The 20,838-nt window shown below is 51.4% G+C and overlaps 1 protein-coding gene across 1 annotated transcript in view; it reads right to left on the reverse strand.

The window, feature by feature from the left end:
- The window catches only part of GPR137B (G protein-coupled receptor 137B), a 54,930-nt gene extending 36,256 nt beyond the window's left edge, over positions 1 to 18,674 (reverse strand). Inside the window, exon 1 of the mRNA XM_082640779.1 lies at positions 18,080 to 18,674. Within this exon, the coding sequence (XP_082496905.1) occupies positions 18,080 to 18,448 (369 nt within the window). The 5' untranslated portion in view covers positions 18,449 to 18,674. The remainder of the gene's footprint in view (positions 1 to 18,079) is intronic.
- Positions 18,675 to 20,838: the final 2,164 nt, after the last annotated feature.

The following is a 20,838-nucleotide window of genomic DNA, read 5'->3' on the forward strand; positions in this document are numbered from 1 at the left end:
ATGCAGGGGACACGGGTTCGTGCCCCGGTCCAGGAAGATCCCACATGCCGTGGAGCGGCTGGGCCCGTGAGCCATGGCCGCTGAGCCTGCGCGTCCGGAGCCTGTGCTCCGCAAAGGGAGAGGCCACAACAGTGAGAGGCCCACGTACCACACACACACAAAAAAAAACTACAGTGAGATATCATCTCACACCGGTCAGAATGGCCATCATCAAAAAATCTAGAAACAATAAATGCTGGAGAGGGTGTGGAGAAAAGGGAACACTCTTGCACTGCTGGTGGGAATGTGAATTGGTACAGCAACTATGGAGAACAGTATGGAGGTTCCTTAAAAAACTACAAATAGAACTACCATACGACCCAGCAATCCCACTACTGGGCATATACCCTGAGAAAACCATAATTCAAAAAGAGTCATGTACCAAAATGTTCATTGCAGCTTTATTTGGAATAGCCAGGAGATGGAAGCAACCTAAGTGTCCATCATCGGATGAATTGATAAAGAAGATGTGGCACATATATACAATGGAATATTACTCAGCCATAAAAAGCAACGAAATTTGAGTTATTTGTAATGAGGTGGATGGACCTAGAGTCTGTCATACAGAGTGAAGTAAGTCAGAAAGAGAAAGACAAATACTGTATGCTAACACATATATATGGAATCTAAGAAAAAAAAATGTCATGAAGAACCTAGGGGTAAAACGGGAATAAAGACACAGACCTACTTGAGAATGGACTTGAGGATATGGGGAGGGGGAAGGGTAAGCTGGGACAAAGTGAGAGAGTGGCATGGACATATATACACTATCAAACATAAAATAGATAGCTAGTGGGAAGCAGCCGCGTAGCATAAGATCAGCTCGGTGCTTTGTGACCACCTAGAGGGGTGGGATAGGGAGGGTGGGAGGGAGGGAGACGCAAGAGGGAAGAGATACGGGAACATATGTATAACTGATTCACTTTGTTATAAAGCAGAAACTAACACACCATTGTAAAGCAAATATACTCCAATAATGATGAAAAATAATAATAATAAATAAATATTCAAATTTCGTCAAGAAGTTAAAAAAAAAGTGAGGAGACGAAACTACAGTGTTTTTTAACCATGTTTAAATTGAAGTATAGTTAATTTACAATGTTGTGTTAGTTTCAGGTGTACAGCAAAGTGATTAAGTTATACATACACACACACGTGTGTGTGTGTATATATATATATATGCATATATATATTCTTTTTCAGATTCTTTTCCATTTTAGGTTATTATAAGAAGTGAATATAGTTCCCTGTGCTATACAGTAGGTCCTTGTTGTTTATCTATTTTACATATAGTAGCTTGTATGTGTTAATCCCAAACTCCTAATTTATCCCCCCGCTTTCCCCTTCAGTAACCATAAGTTTGTTTTCTATGTCTGTGAGTCTATTTCTGTTTTGTAAATAAGTTAAATTGTACCATTTTTTTAGATTCCAAACATAAGTGATATCATAATGATATTGAAACTACAGTATTTTTTGAGAAGTGTTTGAACTTGTCCACGAAATATACAAATATCGTTTTAATATTTCGCCACCCTTGGGGGGCTTACTCGGTGGCAGGTAACTCAGTTGACTCTCATATGCCAGGGCCATCGCTGGGCTCCCAGAAACCACCTACAGGTGGTCCCGTCCTATGGACTCAGCTCGGTGCAAAGTGCTGTCATGGATGCAGGAAAAATTTGACCCGTTCTGCCTTCAACAGGGTTATGGTCCCTACTGGTGAGGGAAAACCTGGACTGGGCAAATGAGAAGAGGAGATGCAACCCAGAAAGGCCATGGGCTCAGGTGGTATGGGCACAGGGGGCTGATCTGCAGGTTGGGGGCTCGGCCGCGTGATGGGCACATCAACTCTTCCCGTTCCTCGGCTACATCCTGCCTCGTCTCACCCAGGTGGCTCCTGGTCCCACCAGGACGGCACGAGAGCACATGCACGGATCAGGGTCAACCCGTGGCCCATGGGGCACCCAGCTCACTGCCACCACTCGGCCAGCGCTGGGTCTTCAGGGCCCGGGACCTGCAGATCCACACCCCCATCCAAGAGCTGCAAAAGCAGTGAACCCTCCCAAGTGGAAGCATAGCCCACCTGTACACCATCCTCCTCCATAAATAAAATAAGAGATGTTTCTTTACTTCCCACGATCCCTGCAGCCCTGAATGCACATGCCGGATGGATGATGAACTGAAAGGAGTCAGGGGTGGGAGGCCAGCCTGGACCCCAGAAGCCCCTTCCTGGAAAACAGTGAAGGTCAGGGTTCCCAGCCGTGACTATCAAATATCTGGTCCAGGACTCGAGCTTTATAAACAATCACATGCTTTGCCCCCATAATTCTCCTCATAAGAACTGACTCTGAGGCTGGGTTTCTCAAGGTGCGCCCACAGAACTGGGAATTCATAAAGGTGACTGGAAATAGGCGTTAGGTCAGCAAACAAATTTAGAAACTGCTAGGCTACCCAGCTTTTCCCTGCAAGAATTCCTAGAGCCTTTAAAAAGCTAATTACTCTATGTTGTAAATCTTCAAGGGAAATGCAAGGTATGCAGCAATTTTCCAAACTTATTTGGCCACTGAAGGTGTTCCTAATGAGTGTTCCAGGGAACAGAGTTTGGGAAACACTGCCCTTAAGGTGCTAAGCACAGGTAGAATGTTCACTGCAGCCTTAATAATAGCAATAATAATAATAATCACAACAACAAACAAGAAAAAATGACAACTTTAAAATCATACTCAGCCTTCACCCCCATGAACACCAATCAAACAAGGCACTGAGCACAAGGGGTCCCCCAGGTCAAGCATTCTACACCAAAAGGAACCCAAAGCCCCATCCTGTAAAAGATGGGGAAACCCCACAAAACTTAGATCCTCATTAAGTCCACATCGCAGCCTGGAGGAGAAAAGTCATCACCAGGTAAGGGCACAGTCTGACACGAAATAAACCATTTGATCCTCTCTAAGCTGAAAGCCAGGGTGACAGATAACGACATCAAAAGAAAAGCCTCAACCACGATTTGTAAACGCTCTGTCCACTCTTTATAAGTTGTGGCAATTACGGTTGACCCCTGAACGACAAGGGGGTCAGGGGCTCCCTGACCCTCCATGCAGGTGAAAATCCAAGTAGAATTTATCATGGGCCTTCAGCATAAAGGCGGCTTCCCTGTAACCACAGATTCAACCAACCGCAGATCATGTAGTTCTGTAGTATCCACTGTGGAAAAAAAATCCACATCTAAGTGGATACATGTTGTTCAAGGGTCAACTGTTTATGTCTTGAATTCACCTGGGCCTTTGCAAGTTGTGCTTAGAAACTCTGCCCTGTCCTCAAGTTAATCCTTAAACCTAAGTTGCTTAAAGTTGTATTTAAGTTCCTGGCATTTTAAACTGACACAGTATACATTTAATTGCAGCATCATTTTTGCCCTCATTAAATAAAGTACATAAATGTCTGGACCAAGTTTTCAAAAAAAAAAAATTCTAATTTCTCCTACTCACCCCTCCCCCACTCCTGTCTGTGTTCCAGGGAAATTCACTGAAGATTGATTAGTGCCCAGAAGTGGAGCTAACCCTCCGGGGCTGACTCCTGCTCTCTTATCGGGCTGCCCATCTCCTAGAGTCTGTGCTGGCTCCCACTGACCTCAGCAGGAATCCGTCTGGGAGGAGGACAGGGCTCCTGAGGGGGAGGCAGACAAGGATGAATTACTCCTTCATATTTTACAGCCACTGCTACAGACCATGCGGGCTCTGCCGGCTCCCTGCAAAACCAGACCTACCAGATGGGAAGGCAGGACGACAGGGACCTGTGAGTGGCTGGGGAACAAGTGAGGTCAGACAAAAATTCAAATTCTCCCCACACATTCAGACTGGTGGTATTTGTGACGGGTCAGCTGACACTGAGCACCAGATCTGGAACCGAGAATTGTGAAAATAAGGAAACGTTGGTCCTGACCTCCAAAAACTACAACCAGATACAGACATGGTGTGAGGGGGGGTGTGAGTTGTGAGGAGGTGAGACAGCCTGAGGGGAACCTGGACCCCCTGGGGTGGGCCAGGTGGGCAGCAGGCTAGGCTAGGATACAAGTCCAGGCAGCAGCCTGAAGTCAGGTAAGGCACGTGCACTTCCCTGTCAGAGAATCAGAAGGCTTTCAGTAGAATCCACACAATCTGAAATCAGAGCTGTGCTTTTAGAGGGGGGCAGGGGTGGGGACCAGAGACAAAGGGCCTGGACTAGGGGTTCAGAGAGAAGGTGAAAACAGAGGTGTGTGTTTACAGGCAAAACAAAGACAGAATGTAGCTTAGCGGTTGCCTTGGTCTGGGGGCTTGGGGAGAAGTGTGGGTGACTGCTAAGGGCTCCAGGGTTTCTTCTGGGGGTGACAAAAAAATGTTCTGAACTTTTATGAACCAGAAACAGACTCACAGACATAGAGAACAGACCTGTGGTTGCCAATGGGGGGTGAGGGTGAGGGAGGGATGGATTGGGAGTTTGGGGTTAGCAGATGCAAACTATTATCTGTAGGATGGATAAACAACAAGGTGCTACTGTAGAGCACAGGGAACTATATTCAATATCCTGTGATAAACCATAATGGAAAAGAATATAAAAAAGAATGTGTATATACGCATAACTGAATCACTGTGCTGTAAAGCAGAAATGAACACAACCTTGTAAATCAATTATACTTCAATAAAAAACATGTTCTGAAATTGATGGTGGTGATGGTTGGGCAAGTCTGTGGATGTAGAGCTTTAAATGGAGAACAGTACAGAGTGTGAACTGGTCTCAGTCAACATAAAGGAGCAGAACAGCAGGCAAGGAGCTGGCCCGAGGGTGCCAGTGGCACGTAGGCAGGCAAAGGGGGAGAGAGAGGCCTGGGTGAGGGACCATCAGGGTGCCAGATGCTGCTCAGAAGTAGGACAGGATAACCGTGGGGAGCTGGGCAGATGGGGAGGGGCCTGGAGGGGAAGTGGGGGGAGGCAGGAGGAAGTGGGAGCGGGGAGTCTATGCTAGAGCATCAGCTACTCTTTAAAAATGTGTTTGTGAAATGAGAGAGAGATTATTCAAGGGCACTAGGACCTGGTTTAAGATCAGGAGCCTGGGCCCCGGGGACCCATCGGGATGGCAGAGCAGAGGGAGAGAGAGGCAGGAGGCAGGGGTGCGGCCAAGAGAGAGGGGCAGAGCAGCAGTTTCCATGGAAACTCCCATCCTGTTGTGGGACTAAAGCATCTTCCCCGCACCCATTCCTGTCGGTCTCAGCATCATTTCCACAGCCTTGCGGAGTCCTACCTAGAACTGACGCCCAGGACAGGAAAGCCAGGTGACTTGCTGAAGGTTTAATTCCGGTTTAAGGAAGTGGGAGGATGTCCCCACCCCCAAGCTGGCCCCGGGGAGGGAGGCTGGGGTGGGGAGAGCCCGCCTCTGTTCCCAGGCCCCCTCCCGCCCACCCGTGGGGCTCTGTGCCCTCTGGGCAACCCCAGGCCCTTCCCGCCACCTCCCAGATGACGCAGGAGGGCCCAGAGAGCCGCCTATGACGTACACGCATGACAGAAGTACAAAGGTTCTAGAAGCAGCTGCTGCCCTCGGCCTCCCTCCCCTCATAAATTACAGCCCCTGAACGGCTCACCCCTTCTGTTCCCACCCTTTGAAGTCCTGCTTGCCTGTTTTTTCCTCCTACCAACCCCAGCTGGCCTTTGCTGCTCTACAATCATTTTTCCTAATGAAGCATGCTGGCTGCTTCTGGTAGAAACGTCCCAGGCTCTTCCTTGTGGGGATGACAGTGACCCTTGTGCATTCAGCGAAACTAAACAAAAGTAACCTCTTCTGTCCCCAGAGGCAGCGTCCGTGACAGCTCAATGAAGCGCTATGCCTCCAGACCTGCACTTTATTCACAATTTCTCTATGTGGCCATTTTGCTTTATAAATTACACACCCACCCCCCTAGAGCATGACCCGTGTCGCCGAGTCTCCGTTTCGGTGCCACCTCTTCCTGAAGCGCTGCCCCTTTAAAAGCGAACAGGCAGGTAGACACTTCACAACCCTCCCATCCTGAACAGGCTCCAGACCCCAGGCCCAGGCTGCACACCTGCTCCTGTGTCTGTGGTCCCACCAGGGGGCTGAGGCCCCTGGAGACCCTCACAGTAACCAAGAGGGTCTGTAACTCTGTGTGTACCAAGCATAGACCCATGTCTAAACCAATCTCTGCCTCCTCCCCCTCTCTCTCTCATATACTATTTTTAAATGTATGTATGCAAATTCGTTTGAAAATGTTACACATTTATAGTAGGTTTAAACTTTACTGTAAACTATGTCACGTATACACAAAGAAATAAGGTAACCAAAATTCACTACCCACCATGCAGTTCAGTCACCTTTGACACTGCCTTGTTTGCTCCAGTTCATTTTATTTCTAATAAATAAAAAGACACCATTGAAGCCCCCAGCGTCTCTCTCCTTGGTTCTGATCCCTCCCTCCTCTGCAGAGGGAATGGCCACCTGACTTTGGTGTTCTGATAGCCAGCAGGCTTCTACTTTTACGAGGATAAACAATATATAGTCCCATCTTGCATGGTTTCTCACTTTGTTCAAATCAATGCCTTCCATACCCTTCTGCAACTTGTCTGTTCACCTGTCACAAGGTATTTGCAATGTATAGATGCTGAGACACTTGGCTCTCATTCATGCGTTCTCACTAAGGCTGGGTATTCCACCGTCTGCAGGTCACAGCTGTGTGTCCATCTCCAGCAGAGAGACGCCTAAAGATGGTTAAGAGTGTGGACTCTGGGGAATTCCCTGGCGGTCCAGTGGTTAGGACTCAGCTCACTGCCATGGCCCTGGTTTGATCCCTGGTCGGGAAACTAAGATCCTGCAACCCATGCTGGGCGGGTTATAAATAAATAAACGTATGTACGTATGTATGTATGTATGCATGTATGTATATGTATATATTATAAAAACTTGGGGAAAAAAAAAAAGAGTGTGGACTCCGGAGCTGGCTCCCCTGGGCTTGAATCTTGGCTCCACCAATAATCAGCTGTGTGACTTTAGAAAAGTTACCTAACCTCTCTGTGCTTCAAGTACATCATCTGTAAAATGAGACTAATAATAGTGCCCATCTCATAGGTTTTTGTGAAGATTAGGTGAATTACCACAGATAGAGCACTCAGCCAAATGCCTGCCACCTACCAGACACTATCTCAGCGTTTATGTGTTTGCTGCCCCTGCTGCTGCTATATTATTACTACCAGTCCCTGCAAATGCTCGCAAACCACGATTCTAAATGCACAGCTACTAAACGGTGATCATAAATACTGTCTTGACCATAAAAGGAACTTTCGTATTCAAGAAGGTTAGGAACCACTGACACATTCACGATTTGCGCTTGTGATCCCTCTGTGTTGGCCACTTCCTGATATATTGGGGAAATTATGCAAACCCTGAGGCCCTGGTCTCCCTGGGTGACAGTCATTAGTCTGTGTTTCCACACGCTAAGCATCCTCATTCACCAGAGCAGGGTGACTCAACCTGCAGTTTTTACATTTTTGGAGCCCGCTGAATTCACATGCAGGACGTCTCCCTTTGCATAGCAATCCCTGAAGAAGAGCAAGGTCAACTCTCTAAGACAGCAAGGGCAGGGTGATGTCTCTATGTCTGCAGACACTGGCCCTGTTTTTAAAGCCACAGAATACATAAAATAGATAACCAACAAGGACCTACGGTACAGCTCAGGGAATTCTACTCCCTATAAGGGAAAGGAAGCTGAAAAAGAATAGATTTATGTATATGTATAGCTGAATCACTTGGCTGGACACCTGAAACAAACACAACACCGTGAATCAACTATGCTTCAATGAAAAATAAAATTTCCTCAAAAAAAGCCATGGAACCCCATGAAAGAAAAAGGAGTATGCTGTCCATGCCAAGTCATTCTGGGTGCAGCAGCCTGGAGCCAAGGCACGTTCTGTGTCCCCACCTGGGCAGGTGTGACAGGCCCCCAGGGAGGTGACTGGCTCCCAAGGTCAGGTCTTCACCCTGTCATCTCCTGTCTTTGAACTTGGCAAGTGCGTGGTTCAAGGAGTGAGTCCTAGTCACTGCCTGGCCTCGCGCTGACCGTCGGGACAGAGGACCCCCAGCACTTAGGCAAGCTGCTTTCATATGTGATCTCAGGACCAACAATGATGCCGCCTCTCCTCTGAACTTCTGTAAAGCCCAGAGCTCCCTGGAAGCATCCTCAGCCTTCTCCCGCTCTCCTGAGAGCTCTGTTGCCCTGTCCTGTCCTGTCCAGCTGAGCCAGCACCGGAGAGCCCACCTCAGGCTCGTGTGTGTGTGTGTGTGTGTCTGTGGTGTGTGTGTGTGTGTGTGTGTGGTGTGTGTGTGTGTGTGTGTCTCCCCTATCCCCACAGTCAACCTGGGAGCCCCACGAAGGCAGGAGCTCAGCCTCACACTTCTCTGCCCTGTAGTCTCAGGACCCCTTTGCAAATGATGAAGGGATGAGGTCTCATGGGATACAGGCGTCTCCACCTGCCCCCTCCCTTCCTGAAGGCTCCTCTCCAGCTCCAGTTCCCAGGGGTCCAGCCAAGCTCCTCTCTCCTCCACCCACCCCAGCGGCTCACCAGAGCCTGCCTGTCCCTATCAACTGAACTGCACCTCCATCCAACATCACCAACACCCACCAGGCCATCCCGCAGGCTCTGTGCTCCACACTGGTCAAGTCAGGCCCACAGGTACCACCCACGATGGGCAGCAGCACCCTGGTGGGCGTGCCTGTCCAAAGGCCCTAAAGGTCACCTGATGACACACTGAACGCTGGCCTTCAGGCGCCCTGATTCTTCCTGTATCATCTCTTGCTACCCAAGCGTCTGGGTTCAGGGGCGCACAGCTGGCCAGACTGCCATGAACCTGCCTTTTTTTTTCTTTTTGGCCGCACTCAGCTGGTGGGATCTTAGTTCCCGGACCAGGGATTGAATCCAGGCCCACGGCAGTGAAAGCGCCGAGCCCTAACCACTGGACCACCAGGGAATTCCCTGAACCTGCTTTTTTGCTCACCCCTGATAAACTCTCCTTACGCTCCTGGGCCTCAGTGTCCCCTGTAAGATAAGAGGGTCAGTACAAATGTTCATCACGGTGACTTCTGCTTTCAAAACTATGACACGAAGTTCCCAGGGGGATCCCAGCCCCACAGGGATCGCTGCAGCCTTGCTTCTAAGTGGGGGTGGCCCTGACTTGTAGGGGAGGAGGGGAGGGACGTGGGCCCAGCCGCCGCCAGGGCAGCCCGGGTCACCTCACTGGTGCAGGTGGAGGTGAACAACGCCCATCAGCCTCCCTGGCAGGCGTCTCCCTCTGCGGGCGGGAGGGCTGTAGCCACACAAGGTACCATGATCGGTAGGATGTTTCTGAACTGCTCCTGCCATGACGGCAGTTCACAGCTTACCTGCCAGGGCCCTGCCCATAACTGTTCTAAACACTTAACTAAGGTAAAGGCTTAAATAAGGCAGTACACCATAGCACGGAAGATACATTTCTCCACCTAGGAAGCTTAGCTGGCTTACCAGCCAGCTGGGCCCCAAGGCTTCAGGCTTTCGTGTGGCTGCAGCAGCATTGGGCCATGGCTCGCCACTGGACCCCAATCATCTCGGCAAATGATGTACAAACTACAGAATAGGTAATGAAGATGCCTCAGGCATTTTTTTCCCTCCAGAAAATAACTTTCTGCCTTGGAAGGAAGGACAATTCTGAGGTTTCCTGGAACTCTTGCCCTTGCTGGGAGCAATGTGGTATTTTTTATGAACTACATGTTTGTGTCCGCCCCAAATTCACATGTTGAAATCCTAACCCCCACTGTGATGGTATTAGGAGGTGAGGCCTCTAAGCACTTAGGTCAAGAGGGTGGCGTCCTCGTGGGTGGGATTGGTGCTCTTATCAAAGGGACCCCAAGGAGCCTCCCTCTGTTCCCTACCACGTGAGGACCCCACGGGAAGCCGGCTGTCTGCAAGCAGGAAGAGGCCCTTGCCAGAGCCCGACCCTACTGACACCCTGCCCTCAGGCGACCAGTCTCCTGAGAGAGCGAAGTGTTTAGCATTAGTCAGAACAGCCATCATCAAAAAGTCTACAAACAATAAATGCTGGAGAGGGTGTGGAGAAAAGGGAACCCTCCTACACTGTTGGTGGGAATGTAAACTGGTACAGCCACTATGGAGAACAGTATGGAGGTTCCTTAAAAAACTAAAAATAGAGCTACCACACAATCCAGCAATCCCACTCCTGGGCATATATCCAGAGAAAACTATAATTCGAAAAGGTACACGCACCCCAATGTTCATAGCAGCACTATTTACAATAGCCAAGACATAGAAGCAACCTAAATGTCCATCAACAGATGAATGGATAAAGAAGATGTAGTACATATATAGAGTGGAATAGTACTCAGCCATAAAAAAGAATGAAATAATGCCATTTGTAGCAACATGGATGGACCTAGAGATGATCATACTACAGAAAGTAAGTTAGACAGAGAAAGACAAATATGATATCACTCATATGTGAAATCTAAAAAAAATGATACAGAAGAACTTATTTACAAAACAGAAACAGACTCACAGGCATGGAAAACAAAGTTATGGTTACCAAAGGGGAGAGGTGGGGGGGGGGGATAAATTAGGAGTTTGGGACTGACAAATACACACCACTATAGATAAAAAAGATAACCAACAAGGACCTACTGTATAGCACAGGGGACTCAATGTCTTGTAATAATCTTAAATGTGAAAAGAATTTGAAAAAGAACAGATATATGTATATGTATAACTGAATCACTTTGCTGCACATCTGAAACTAACAACACTCTAAATCAATTATACTCCAATATAAAATAAAAACTTTTTAAAGAAAAGAAAGCAATGGATTGTTAAAAAAAAAAAAGAAGAAGAAGAAGAAAAGAAAAGGAAAAAGAAATTCCTGGTGTTGAAGCTGCCCAGTCTGTCATGTTTCATTGTAGCAGCCAAACAGACTCAGACAAGGTCAGAGAATGTTCCCGTATCCTGCCCAAGAGGACTGCCGGTGGTACCTCCTCCAGGGGAAGGAACGTGGTGACAGAAACTGCTTTCGGAGAGCGAGACGCAGGTCTTCTGCTGCACTGCCCCCAACTCACTGAAGGACACTGGATGGAGACACCTGGGATAATGACCAGGACAGGGAGGGACAAACCCACATCCCATCAGAAGCAATGAAGGGAACTGAGAATGTCCCACCCCGAGCAGGGAGGACCCAAGAGGAAGCAACATATGCCGCCAAGTCTGTCATGGGAGGGGTGACACCGCTCCACATGGCCCCAAGGGTTGGGGCCAGCCCTCCCCCAGCTTCACTTTTCCATCCTGGTGGTGGCCTAGACCCCAAGAGGCTGCCGTGAACAAAGCAGGGCGAAAGGATTTGACTTACACTTAAATAGTAGCAAAGCCATTGGTTCTGTTTAAAGCGTGTGTCCTAGAGGGAGAATTACAGAGATGACGGAGTGAATTAAGCCCCCAATCTTCTACCAGAAACATCTTGCACCTGGTGTCACCACTGTAAGGACTGTCGCTAAGTCACATGGGCCACTGGCAGCATGGAGACGGAATTTACATGGTCTCTTCTTCTCCCTGTTCAACGCCAAGTTCCCTGAAAGCAGCAACTACGTGTGACCTTCACCCAATCTGCGCAGCCTCCAGGGAATAACAGGCAGTCAGAAGCACGTGCTGAAGCAACCTTAGTGTCCCTCTGCAGATGAGTGGGTAAGCGAACTGTGGAACACACTTGTGAAACATCAGCCAGCCTTAAAAAGGAATGAGCTAGTGACACACCCTACGACACGGATGAACCTCGAAAACATCATGCTAAGTGAAAGAAGCCAGACACGAAAGGCCACTTAATGTATGATTCTTTTGATGTGAAGTATCCAGAACAGGCCAATCCACAGAAAGCAGATCGGTGTTCGCCAGGGGCTGGGGTGAGGGGGGGAAAGGGAGTGACTGCTTAATGGGCGTGGAGGGTCTTTTTGGAGTGATGAAAATGCTCTGCAACTGAACAGAGGTGATCGTTGCATAATAATGTGAATGTACTAAATGCCACTAAGTCATACATATTAAAATGGTTAATTTTACGGGACATGAATTTCACCCCAATTTTAAGAACATACTTGTCGAGTGAGTGAAATGCGTCTCCAAGTTCACGTCAGTAGACTGTGCGACTGAAAGCTGGGAGGACCAGGACCTCTGTGTGGACAGTGATGCCGTCTCATCAGGACAGGGCTGTGGTCCTGCCAGGGCTGGGCCCACAGGAGCCAGCTGGGCTCACATTCGGCCCACGTCCCTCCCTGTCTGCCCCAGGTCAACACACAACCAACAGACCCTCACATGGCCTGATGGGCAACGTGACCTCTGACGGCTCTTAGGTCTGGGGAGCGAGGAGAGCAGCGTGTGCAGACGTTTACCCTGTGCTTTACAAACTATGTAGCCTGACCGGTGTGTCTGTCATTAAAGGTGACATCACAAGATGTCCAGCCCAAGGCCCCTCGTCTGTGTCTCCCCAGCTCCCCCGCGCCCCACAGGCTGGGACAGGTCCCCCCTCCCCCGGGTGCTGTGGGTGGCATGTGGCTCCCGGCACTGCCGCCTCCATTTGTCTGTCTTTCCCTATAGTCTGCGGCCCCTCAGGGCACAAATTCCAGCTTACTGTCTCTGAGCCCAGACACCTGTGTGCAGGTGATTGATGAGATCTGTTCGCTGAGTGAACGACACTCTTTAACCACAAGCTGAGAAGCCACGGCCTGTTCCCAATGTGCCCGAAGGACCTGTCACAGTAAAAATAACAGCAAGGTGGGATGGGTGCTTGGTGACACACGCCGGCTTTGTCCTAACCTTGCGCCGAGGACCAAGTTCAGCCTACAGCCTGTTACCGCATGGCCTTGAGCTAAGAATCGTTTTTATCTTTTTAAAGAGATGTTTAAGAAAGAAAAAACAACATGCAACAGAGACCATATGTGACACACAAGGCTTAAAATACTGACTCGGGCACCGTCTGGACTTCCTTTCCTGCGTCCTCCATGCCCAAGTTTGAGGAAATAACCCACTCAGAGGAAAACCACTCGGACCTCCTCTGTCCTCAGAGGTTAACAGGCTCTAAACTTTAGCCACAGGATGAATCAAAAGTAAAATATTTACAAGCCTCCACAGACCTCTGGGGGTGCCTATGTGCCAGGTATGGTCACCTGTGTGCTGAGGCCATTTCCGTCCTGAGATAACAGACGTGCCAGACCTATAACAGGGAAGAGGCTTCTCTCCTCTCCCTGGAACTGCAAGGCGATCAGGAATCAGTGGATGAAAACAGATCCTGGGATCACACACTATGATGTTTCCAAAAACCTGACACTCTTAGGAATGTCATTCGGATGAGTGGCATCAACTTCATCGATGCTCTTCTCCAATCAGCCCAGCCCTCACTGCTCCACCTGGCACCTCCGAGCTGACGTCTCTGGGGGCTGGAAGATGGGGGCACATCACAGTCCTCTGGCGGGAAGGGCACTGCCTCACACGACCCACCTGAGCAATGAAAAGGGCCTTAGGATGATGCTCTCTTTCTGCCTCCCTGCTAGTCCCTGCTCATCTGACCCAGGGAAAGGCAGGGGAGCAAAAGGATGCAGCAAAAACCTAAAGGCGTGAGGGTGTGTGGGACCAGACCCAGGCTCCAATGGGAATGGGAGTCACAGGTCTGGGCTCACAGCACAGGGACAACACAGGGACAACGCTGACCGTTCTCAGCTCAGCCTCTGCTGTTGAGAATTTGCGGCTTCCTGGTCAATGGGCCGGAGCTCAGATACGCTGAGAAGAGGCTAACTGTTCCCACGAGTGCGGAGGCCGTGAAGGAAATTTGGTTCCCCTGACGTTGGCAGGCGAGCCCTTCGGCATTGAAGCCACAAGAGTGGGGAACAGAGAGAACAAAGAGCTAGTGCTTGGAGGACAGATCTTGGGAAATCGGGCTGTAAAATTGGAAAGCTTCTTCTTGGGGGGCAGGTTTTAGAAGTAAAATTAGGAAGTGACTTCCTGGGGAGTGCTGGTGGTAGATGGTAGACTGAACGCTAATAAAGAAACTTCTCCTGGTCCTGCGTGTGTGTGTGTGTGTGTGTGTGTGTGTGTACACACACACACACAGAGCTCTGGCAGCTGTGAGTCCACTGAGTGACCACAAGGAGCCGCTGCCAGGGGCCGGGCAGCCACGGTTGGTGCAGAGGTGAGGATTCCCGGCCCCTGTGCAACTGTGTACTCCTAGCTTTGAAATAAGGTACTTGGGGACCAGCAAAGGCTTCCTAAGTATGTGTTCCTAAGCTTCTTAGTTCTTCATAATCATCAAGAGGCCTAGAAGCTTCCCTCTTCACAACTCCTAGATTAGGGCCTGGCACACAACAGATTCGGTAAACATTTCTTGATTAAATTGACTGCCAAGAGCCACAGCGAGATCCACTTATGCCTGAGGTCACCACCTCCCTTTTCCTGGTGGGGTGGAGACAGGGTCCCTGGATTAGCCTTTCAGCTGCCTCCTCGTTCCCGGTCAGAGAGATGAGGACCAGGATGCGTTTTGAGCTGCGGGGTGTTGCGTGCAGCAAGCACTCTTCCTGGCTCTGCGTGCCTGGCTGGGGGACCCAGCACAAGTCACCAGAATCCCCGAGGCCTCGGCTGCCTCATCTGCAGAATGAAGGGCTGGACCCCACAGTCCCTTCAACTCTCAGCGTTGCGAGCTACAGCTGTGAGGAACTGGTGACTTCCACCCTCCCCGCGATGGGAGGCCCAGGGCCACTGCCATTTGACAAACATATGGGCTTCCCTGATGGCGCAGTGGTTGAACGTCCGCCTGCCGATGCAGGGGACACGGGTTCGTGCCCCGGTCCGGGAAGATCCCACATGCCGCGGAGTGGCTGGGCCCGTGAGTCATGGCCGCTGAGCCTGCGCGTCCGGAGCCTGTGCTCCACAACGGGAGAGGCCCCAACAGTGAGAGGCCCGCATACCGCAAAAAAAAAAAAAAAAAAAAAAAAAAGTTGCATGTTGGTGGGAAAAATTACTTCAATGACACAGTGGGCTGATAAAGGGCCGAGCCAGTGCTGGGGCCTGACATTCAGGACTGTGGTTTGGCCAGGGCCTGGGCTCCGGCTGTTAGGAGATACAGAAAGAGCACCTTAACTGAGGGAGAGGAGGGGCCGAAGGACACAGCACAGACGGCACCTCCTTTAACCCGCTCCAACCCTGGGGAGAGCACTAGGGCTGCCCTTGTCCTGCAGCAGGTCGGTAACTGGCCCTGGGAGACACGCCAGAGGCCGAGCCAGCTCTGCCCACAGGGTCCCTGCTCCTTCCACTCCAGGTGCTGCCCGGATTCACAGGCCTTTGCTGGCCCACCATGAGCCCCAGGCGCCCACAGTAACCCCCCTGCAGCTTCCCTGCCGCACTCTAAGGCGCAGTAGGTGCTGGCTCCTGCCTCAGTGTCCAGTAATCACACCACCTCTTCCCCACCGAGAGGCCTCACTTCTCCTTTTCCTTCCTCAAACCAGCCTGTAACGGCAGGAATCTGCCCCAGGGCTCAAGACAAGGCTGAACCAGGGGGCAGCTGAGCCCGCCGCATTCAGTCACACCCAGGAACCCCAGGAGTCTGAGGGCCAGACCCCAAATTAGGAGAGAGAACAGCTGGGGGAGATGGCTGCCCAGGCGCCGCTGAACTCACCCCCACCATGGCCCTTCCCCCCACCCCCACCCCCGCCCCAGACCCTCCACCCCAGCTCTGCAGACAGACCTGCCTCGTGCAGGGCTGCCCTGGCCCAGAAGCTGGCAGCCTTGGCCTCAGAACCTCTGCTGTACAGCCTGGTCTGGAGGCAGGGGGACTCCTGGCTCCAGGGCTCACTGGTCATGTGACCTTGAGTGAGTCATACAACCTCCCTGACCCACCTCCGAAAAATGGGGACACCATCCGTACTTCATTCAGAGGGTTGTTGGGAAGAATAAATTAGACAAACCGCTTAGAACCGTGCCTAGCACACAGCACATGCTTCTTCATTGTTAGCCGCTAGCCGCCACCCTCCGAAATCGGATTTATGTGCTCTAAGAGGGGGCCCAGGCCGCAGTAATCCTTAAAGGTCCTCCAGCCATTCCAGTGGTTGAGAACCCTGCCTAAGAGAAGGCATGTGGGGGGGGGGGCATCTGAGAAGGGAGTCAAAGGGCGACCCCTTTATAACACCCCAGAAGTATCAGATTATTTGCCAGGAAGCCAGAGAATGGCTTCTCTGCCAGGGTCTGAGATGCCACCAGTTAGTACCACTTTCCCCTGCCAGCCACCCTGGAGATATAAAGAAAACAAGTCCTGACAGTTACAAAGAAGCTAGAGTGGTGGCTTGCAGCCTCTTGGCTTGCAAGGCTGTCGGCCTGGTCACTCTTTCCCTCGCTCAGCATTTACTCACCAGCCAGCAGATGGTGCAGAAAATGTGAAGCCCTGCCCCTAATCCAGCTCTGAGTGCAGAATTTGCATGTGAGTGCCAGAGAGCCATGGCAGTGCTCTACGCTGTCCTTTTTTTCCTCAGAAAGGGAACAGAATAAAGATCTCAATATGCAATCAGATCATCGTCACAGTTCTTGAAGGAACATCAACCTACCTGACTCATGTATCTTGCTGAAATCAGCCCTTTCCATCCAATGAACAAGCCAGAGTGTCTGCAACGTAGCTGACTGCCTGAACTGGTTTTCAGGTTTAAAAGTTGTATTTGGACAGATGATACACATTACTTGTGGACTGGAAAATATGCTGATACACTAGACCGAGGAGAAGGCTTTGAGTATAGATCCCTTTTGATAAGATTATAATAGCTACTAAAGAGTACATATGTTAGTTTTTAGCCAAAAGTATTTCCTCCAAATTTTCAGTCAGGGGCTCCCAGTACACCAGGGCAATCCGTTTTCTAACTTTTCTTTTTTTCTTTTTTTTTTAAATCAAGAGCATTTTCTTTTAATAAATAAGGACACTATTAAAAGGAATGGAATGCTTGCTGGCACAAAGCCTCTACCTAAGCGACAGCTCTTAAATTCCCCTTACCAGGTGACGTGGTTGGTGCCTTCCCCGAGCAGGGTCCTAGTGAAAATGGACATTTTAGTGCTTGGAAAGCTAATGAGAAGCAGAGATGACGATGATGATGACGACGGTATTGTGCTATTACACCTTTATGCAATGCTTTACACAGTATTTGCAAAGTACTTTCCAATTACTGTACTTCATTAAGTCAACCGTCACAGCAGCCAAGTCAATTCGCACGTTCTCCCACTAGCTTATTAACAATCTGCCTCCTAAAACGACTCCCGTGTGCCTGTAAAAGGGCCCCAGCAAACTTTTACGGCTTTTTCTCGGGGCCTCTCAGATGAGCTCAGAGGGCAACCCTGACCTCCCGCCGCATCAGCTCAGGAGCTGGGTGTTGCCCCGACTGCTGTTTAGCAATCCTGTGGAATGAGTTAGCAAGCTGCACTTCAGCAGGGCTCCCACTCTGGAGGCTCAGAACATCCCATCCAAACCAGGGCAGTCCCACCCTGCCTCACAAAGCCAGTGTCTAGCCCCAACCTGGAGGCCAACGTGCAGGTGATCTTTCCGGGCTGGGGGTTAGAGCCCTGCAATGAGGGTATAGAGGGAAAACTCTAGAGTTCGAGTGTCCCTGGGGGGCACACCTCCCATCAATACCGATTCTCCTGTGAGCACGGAGATGCCGCTCCCCGCGCACGGAGGACCATACCCACTGGGTGATGCTGAGCTGAGGGCAGAGGCTGCGGGTGGCCTCCAGCTCTCACTTTCCTGTCCCTTCTCCTTCGCCTCCCTTGGGAATGGGAGGGCGTTACCTGGGACAAAGGCCTGCAGGTAGGACAGGGCTCGGACCACCCCAGAACCAATGCTTCTTCCCCGGACCCTCTCAGGCCGGTGGCTCTGTGAGCCGCCCCGGCGGCTGCCATCGCCCCCTCCAGGTGAGCGCCCTCCAGGTGCCTCCCGCCCGCGGGGGCGGCCTCCCGCGACTCACCTGCGTGAAATACAAGTTCATCAGCGTGAGGGTGAAGAACTGGAGGCACACGGGGAAGCAGTAGAGCAGCCAGAAGACGAAGGGGCTGAGCGCATTGGCCGCCACGAAGTCTTTGAAGTAGAAGGAGAAGAGAACCGTCCGCAGGGAGGCCCAGAAGAGGCAGAGGAAGAGGAAGACGCTCTGGTAGCTGAGCCGCTTGTGGCGATAGCGCAGCACCAGCCAGAGCTGCACGTAGATGAACAAGAAGAGCAGCGAATAGAACACGGTGTAGACGATAGTGAGGCCGAGCTTCACGTAGGGGGGTACGGCCGGGGTCAGCGTAGGCGGCAGCGAGTCGTTGCGTAGGGGGTCCCACGGTGGGGCCTCCATCGGGCCGGGGGCGCTACGGCGCGGCCGGGGCGCTCGGGCTTCATCGGGGCTCGCGGCCGCCGCCGCCCCCACGGGGGTCTCCGAGCATCGCGCTCCACCCAGAGCCCAGCGACTGGAGGAAAGAAAATAAGCCGCACTTCCTCCCCCGGCACCACATGATTCACTGGGGCGGCCTTTGTCTGCGATTGGCAGCGCCGCGCCCGCCGCCCCCGCGCGCCCGCCAGCCCCGCGCGCCCGGGCTGTGCACCGCGCGCCCCTAGGAGTCCCGCCCCGCGCGCCGCGCGCCCCCACGTCGCCCCCTGCCCCGCGCTGCGCGCCCCCCGGAGCCCCGCCCCGTGCCGCGCGCCTCCGCCCCGCCCCCTGCACTGCGCGGCCCCCACGCCGGGCGCCCCCACCCCGCCCCCTGCCCCGCGCCGCAAGCCCCCCGGAGCCCCGCCCCTGCCGCGCGCCCCCGCGCCGCTCGGCCTCCCGACGCCCCCCGAACCGCCCGACGGGTGCCGAGTCGCCCCCTTCTCCTGGGACGGAGCCCCACGCCTCGCGCTCTCTGCTGATGATTACTTGTTGTTTTGCAGAAGTTATTTTATTTCAACAGCGACAAACGTTGCAATCTTTTTAAACATTAAAAATAAACTTTACGACTCTGGGGCTATGAACTAATTGGCGTTTTTCCTTGAAAATGTCATGCTGGGATGATGTTTATTTCTAAATCCAGAAATGCCAAAGACAGGGTTTGTGTTTTTGAGGTTAAGTTTGCGTACGCAGAGTGAGGAAAAGAATGGTCCCTATGGCTGCCGCCTGGTCTCGGTGGTAAGCGGGGCTTTTTTCTCCCGGAAATCCTCATAGTGCGCCCCACACGGTGCTTCCTCGGTGGGCTGGGGGATGCTTGCCCCTCACCTCCTAGGAAAGCAGCTGGTGCGGCGGGCAGCGCGGGGGCGGGGCAGCGGAGGGAGCCCGCGGGACCTTAGAGAGCTGGTGGCCGCTCTCGGCGTGCTGCCTCCCATTCCAATCCGGCCCATCCAGCAGGACTGCCTGCCCATCAAACAGACAAGCTCTCTCGTTTGCTGTGGCTGAGGGGTCGCTCTTCCGAGGCTTTGACTGAGTTTACGCCCCAGGGAGCCTCTCTAGCATCACCTTGGCGGAAGGGGGGCGGGGAGGGTGGCGGGAATTGTAGAGTGCTGTGGGCAGAGAGGGCTGGCCAAGCTGCCGTCTGGGAGCACTTCTAGGCAAGCAGTTCGGGTAAACAAAAGAAAGGGACCCGAAATCTCCAAGACTCCAGTAGTATCTTGTGATTTATTTTTTCATCTCAAGTTAATAGTCAACTTCGTGCCTAATTGTGTGTTCTCTTTCCTTAAACGAACCCGTCCTCCCCCACGGTGGAGCCTGGACCAGCGCTACTTTTCCAACAAATTATTTAGTGCTTACATCCTCCTAATACATTTCAGGTGCTTCATCAGGGCCAGGTGTGCCTTTGGTGTCACGCTCCTTTCTAGTTCCTCTATCCTTTCCCTCTCTCACTTGCCCCTCATTGTTCTGAGGATAAAGTCCAAACTCCTACCCTAGCTGGCCTCCCAGACTTGTCTCTTGAGGTGTTAATGAGTGTTAACACCCCTTAACTCCCGTTGCCAAGGAAACTCTTTCAACCCCTTCTTCCAACAATTGGCCAAATCCCATTCATTTGTAAGGGGGTTACTTCCTCCAGAAAGACTTCCCAGACCACACCTTCATCCACTCAGTATTAGTTTAGGAGCACCACCTGTGTGCTTACAGAGCATCCTTGCATAATTGTCACTCACCCCACTTGTTTATAAGTTTCCTTAGTATAGAAACATGCCTTGCTTATATTGGTCTTCCCTGTGCTTGCCTGGACAATCAAAAAAATATCTGTTTATATTTTATTTTACTGAAAGAATACAGTGTCATCAAAGGCCCGTGCTCTGATATTTCTCCTCCACCATGCAAGACCTCTAGTCACAAGACAACCTTATGATCCAGGATGGCTGCTGGCTCTGCAACCATTGCATCCACCTAATGCCAGGATGGCGTTAGGAGGAACAGGTAAGGACTAAGGGGCACCTGTTCTCTCTCGTTCAAGGAGCCTTCCCAGGGCCTCCCTGGTGGCGCAGTGGTTGAGAGTCCGCCTGCCGATGCAGGGGATACGGGTTCGTGCCCCGGTCTGGGAGGATCCCATATGCCGCGGAGCGGCTGGGCCCGTGAGCCATGGCCGCTGGGCCTGCGCGTCCGGAGCCTGTGCTCCGCAATGGGGGAGGCCACAGCAGTGAGAGGCCCGCATACCACAAAAAGAAAAAAAAAAAAAAAAAAGGAGCCTTCCCAGAAATAGCACACAATGCATCTGCTACTCATTGGTAGAACTTAGTTACCTTAATAAGATA

Source organism: Mesoplodon mirus (assembly GCF_964341445.2).
Source record: "Mesoplodon mirus genome assembly, chromosome: 2".
Taxonomy (NCBI): Eukaryota; Metazoa; Chordata; class Mammalia; order Artiodactyla; family Ziphiidae; genus Mesoplodon; species Mesoplodon mirus.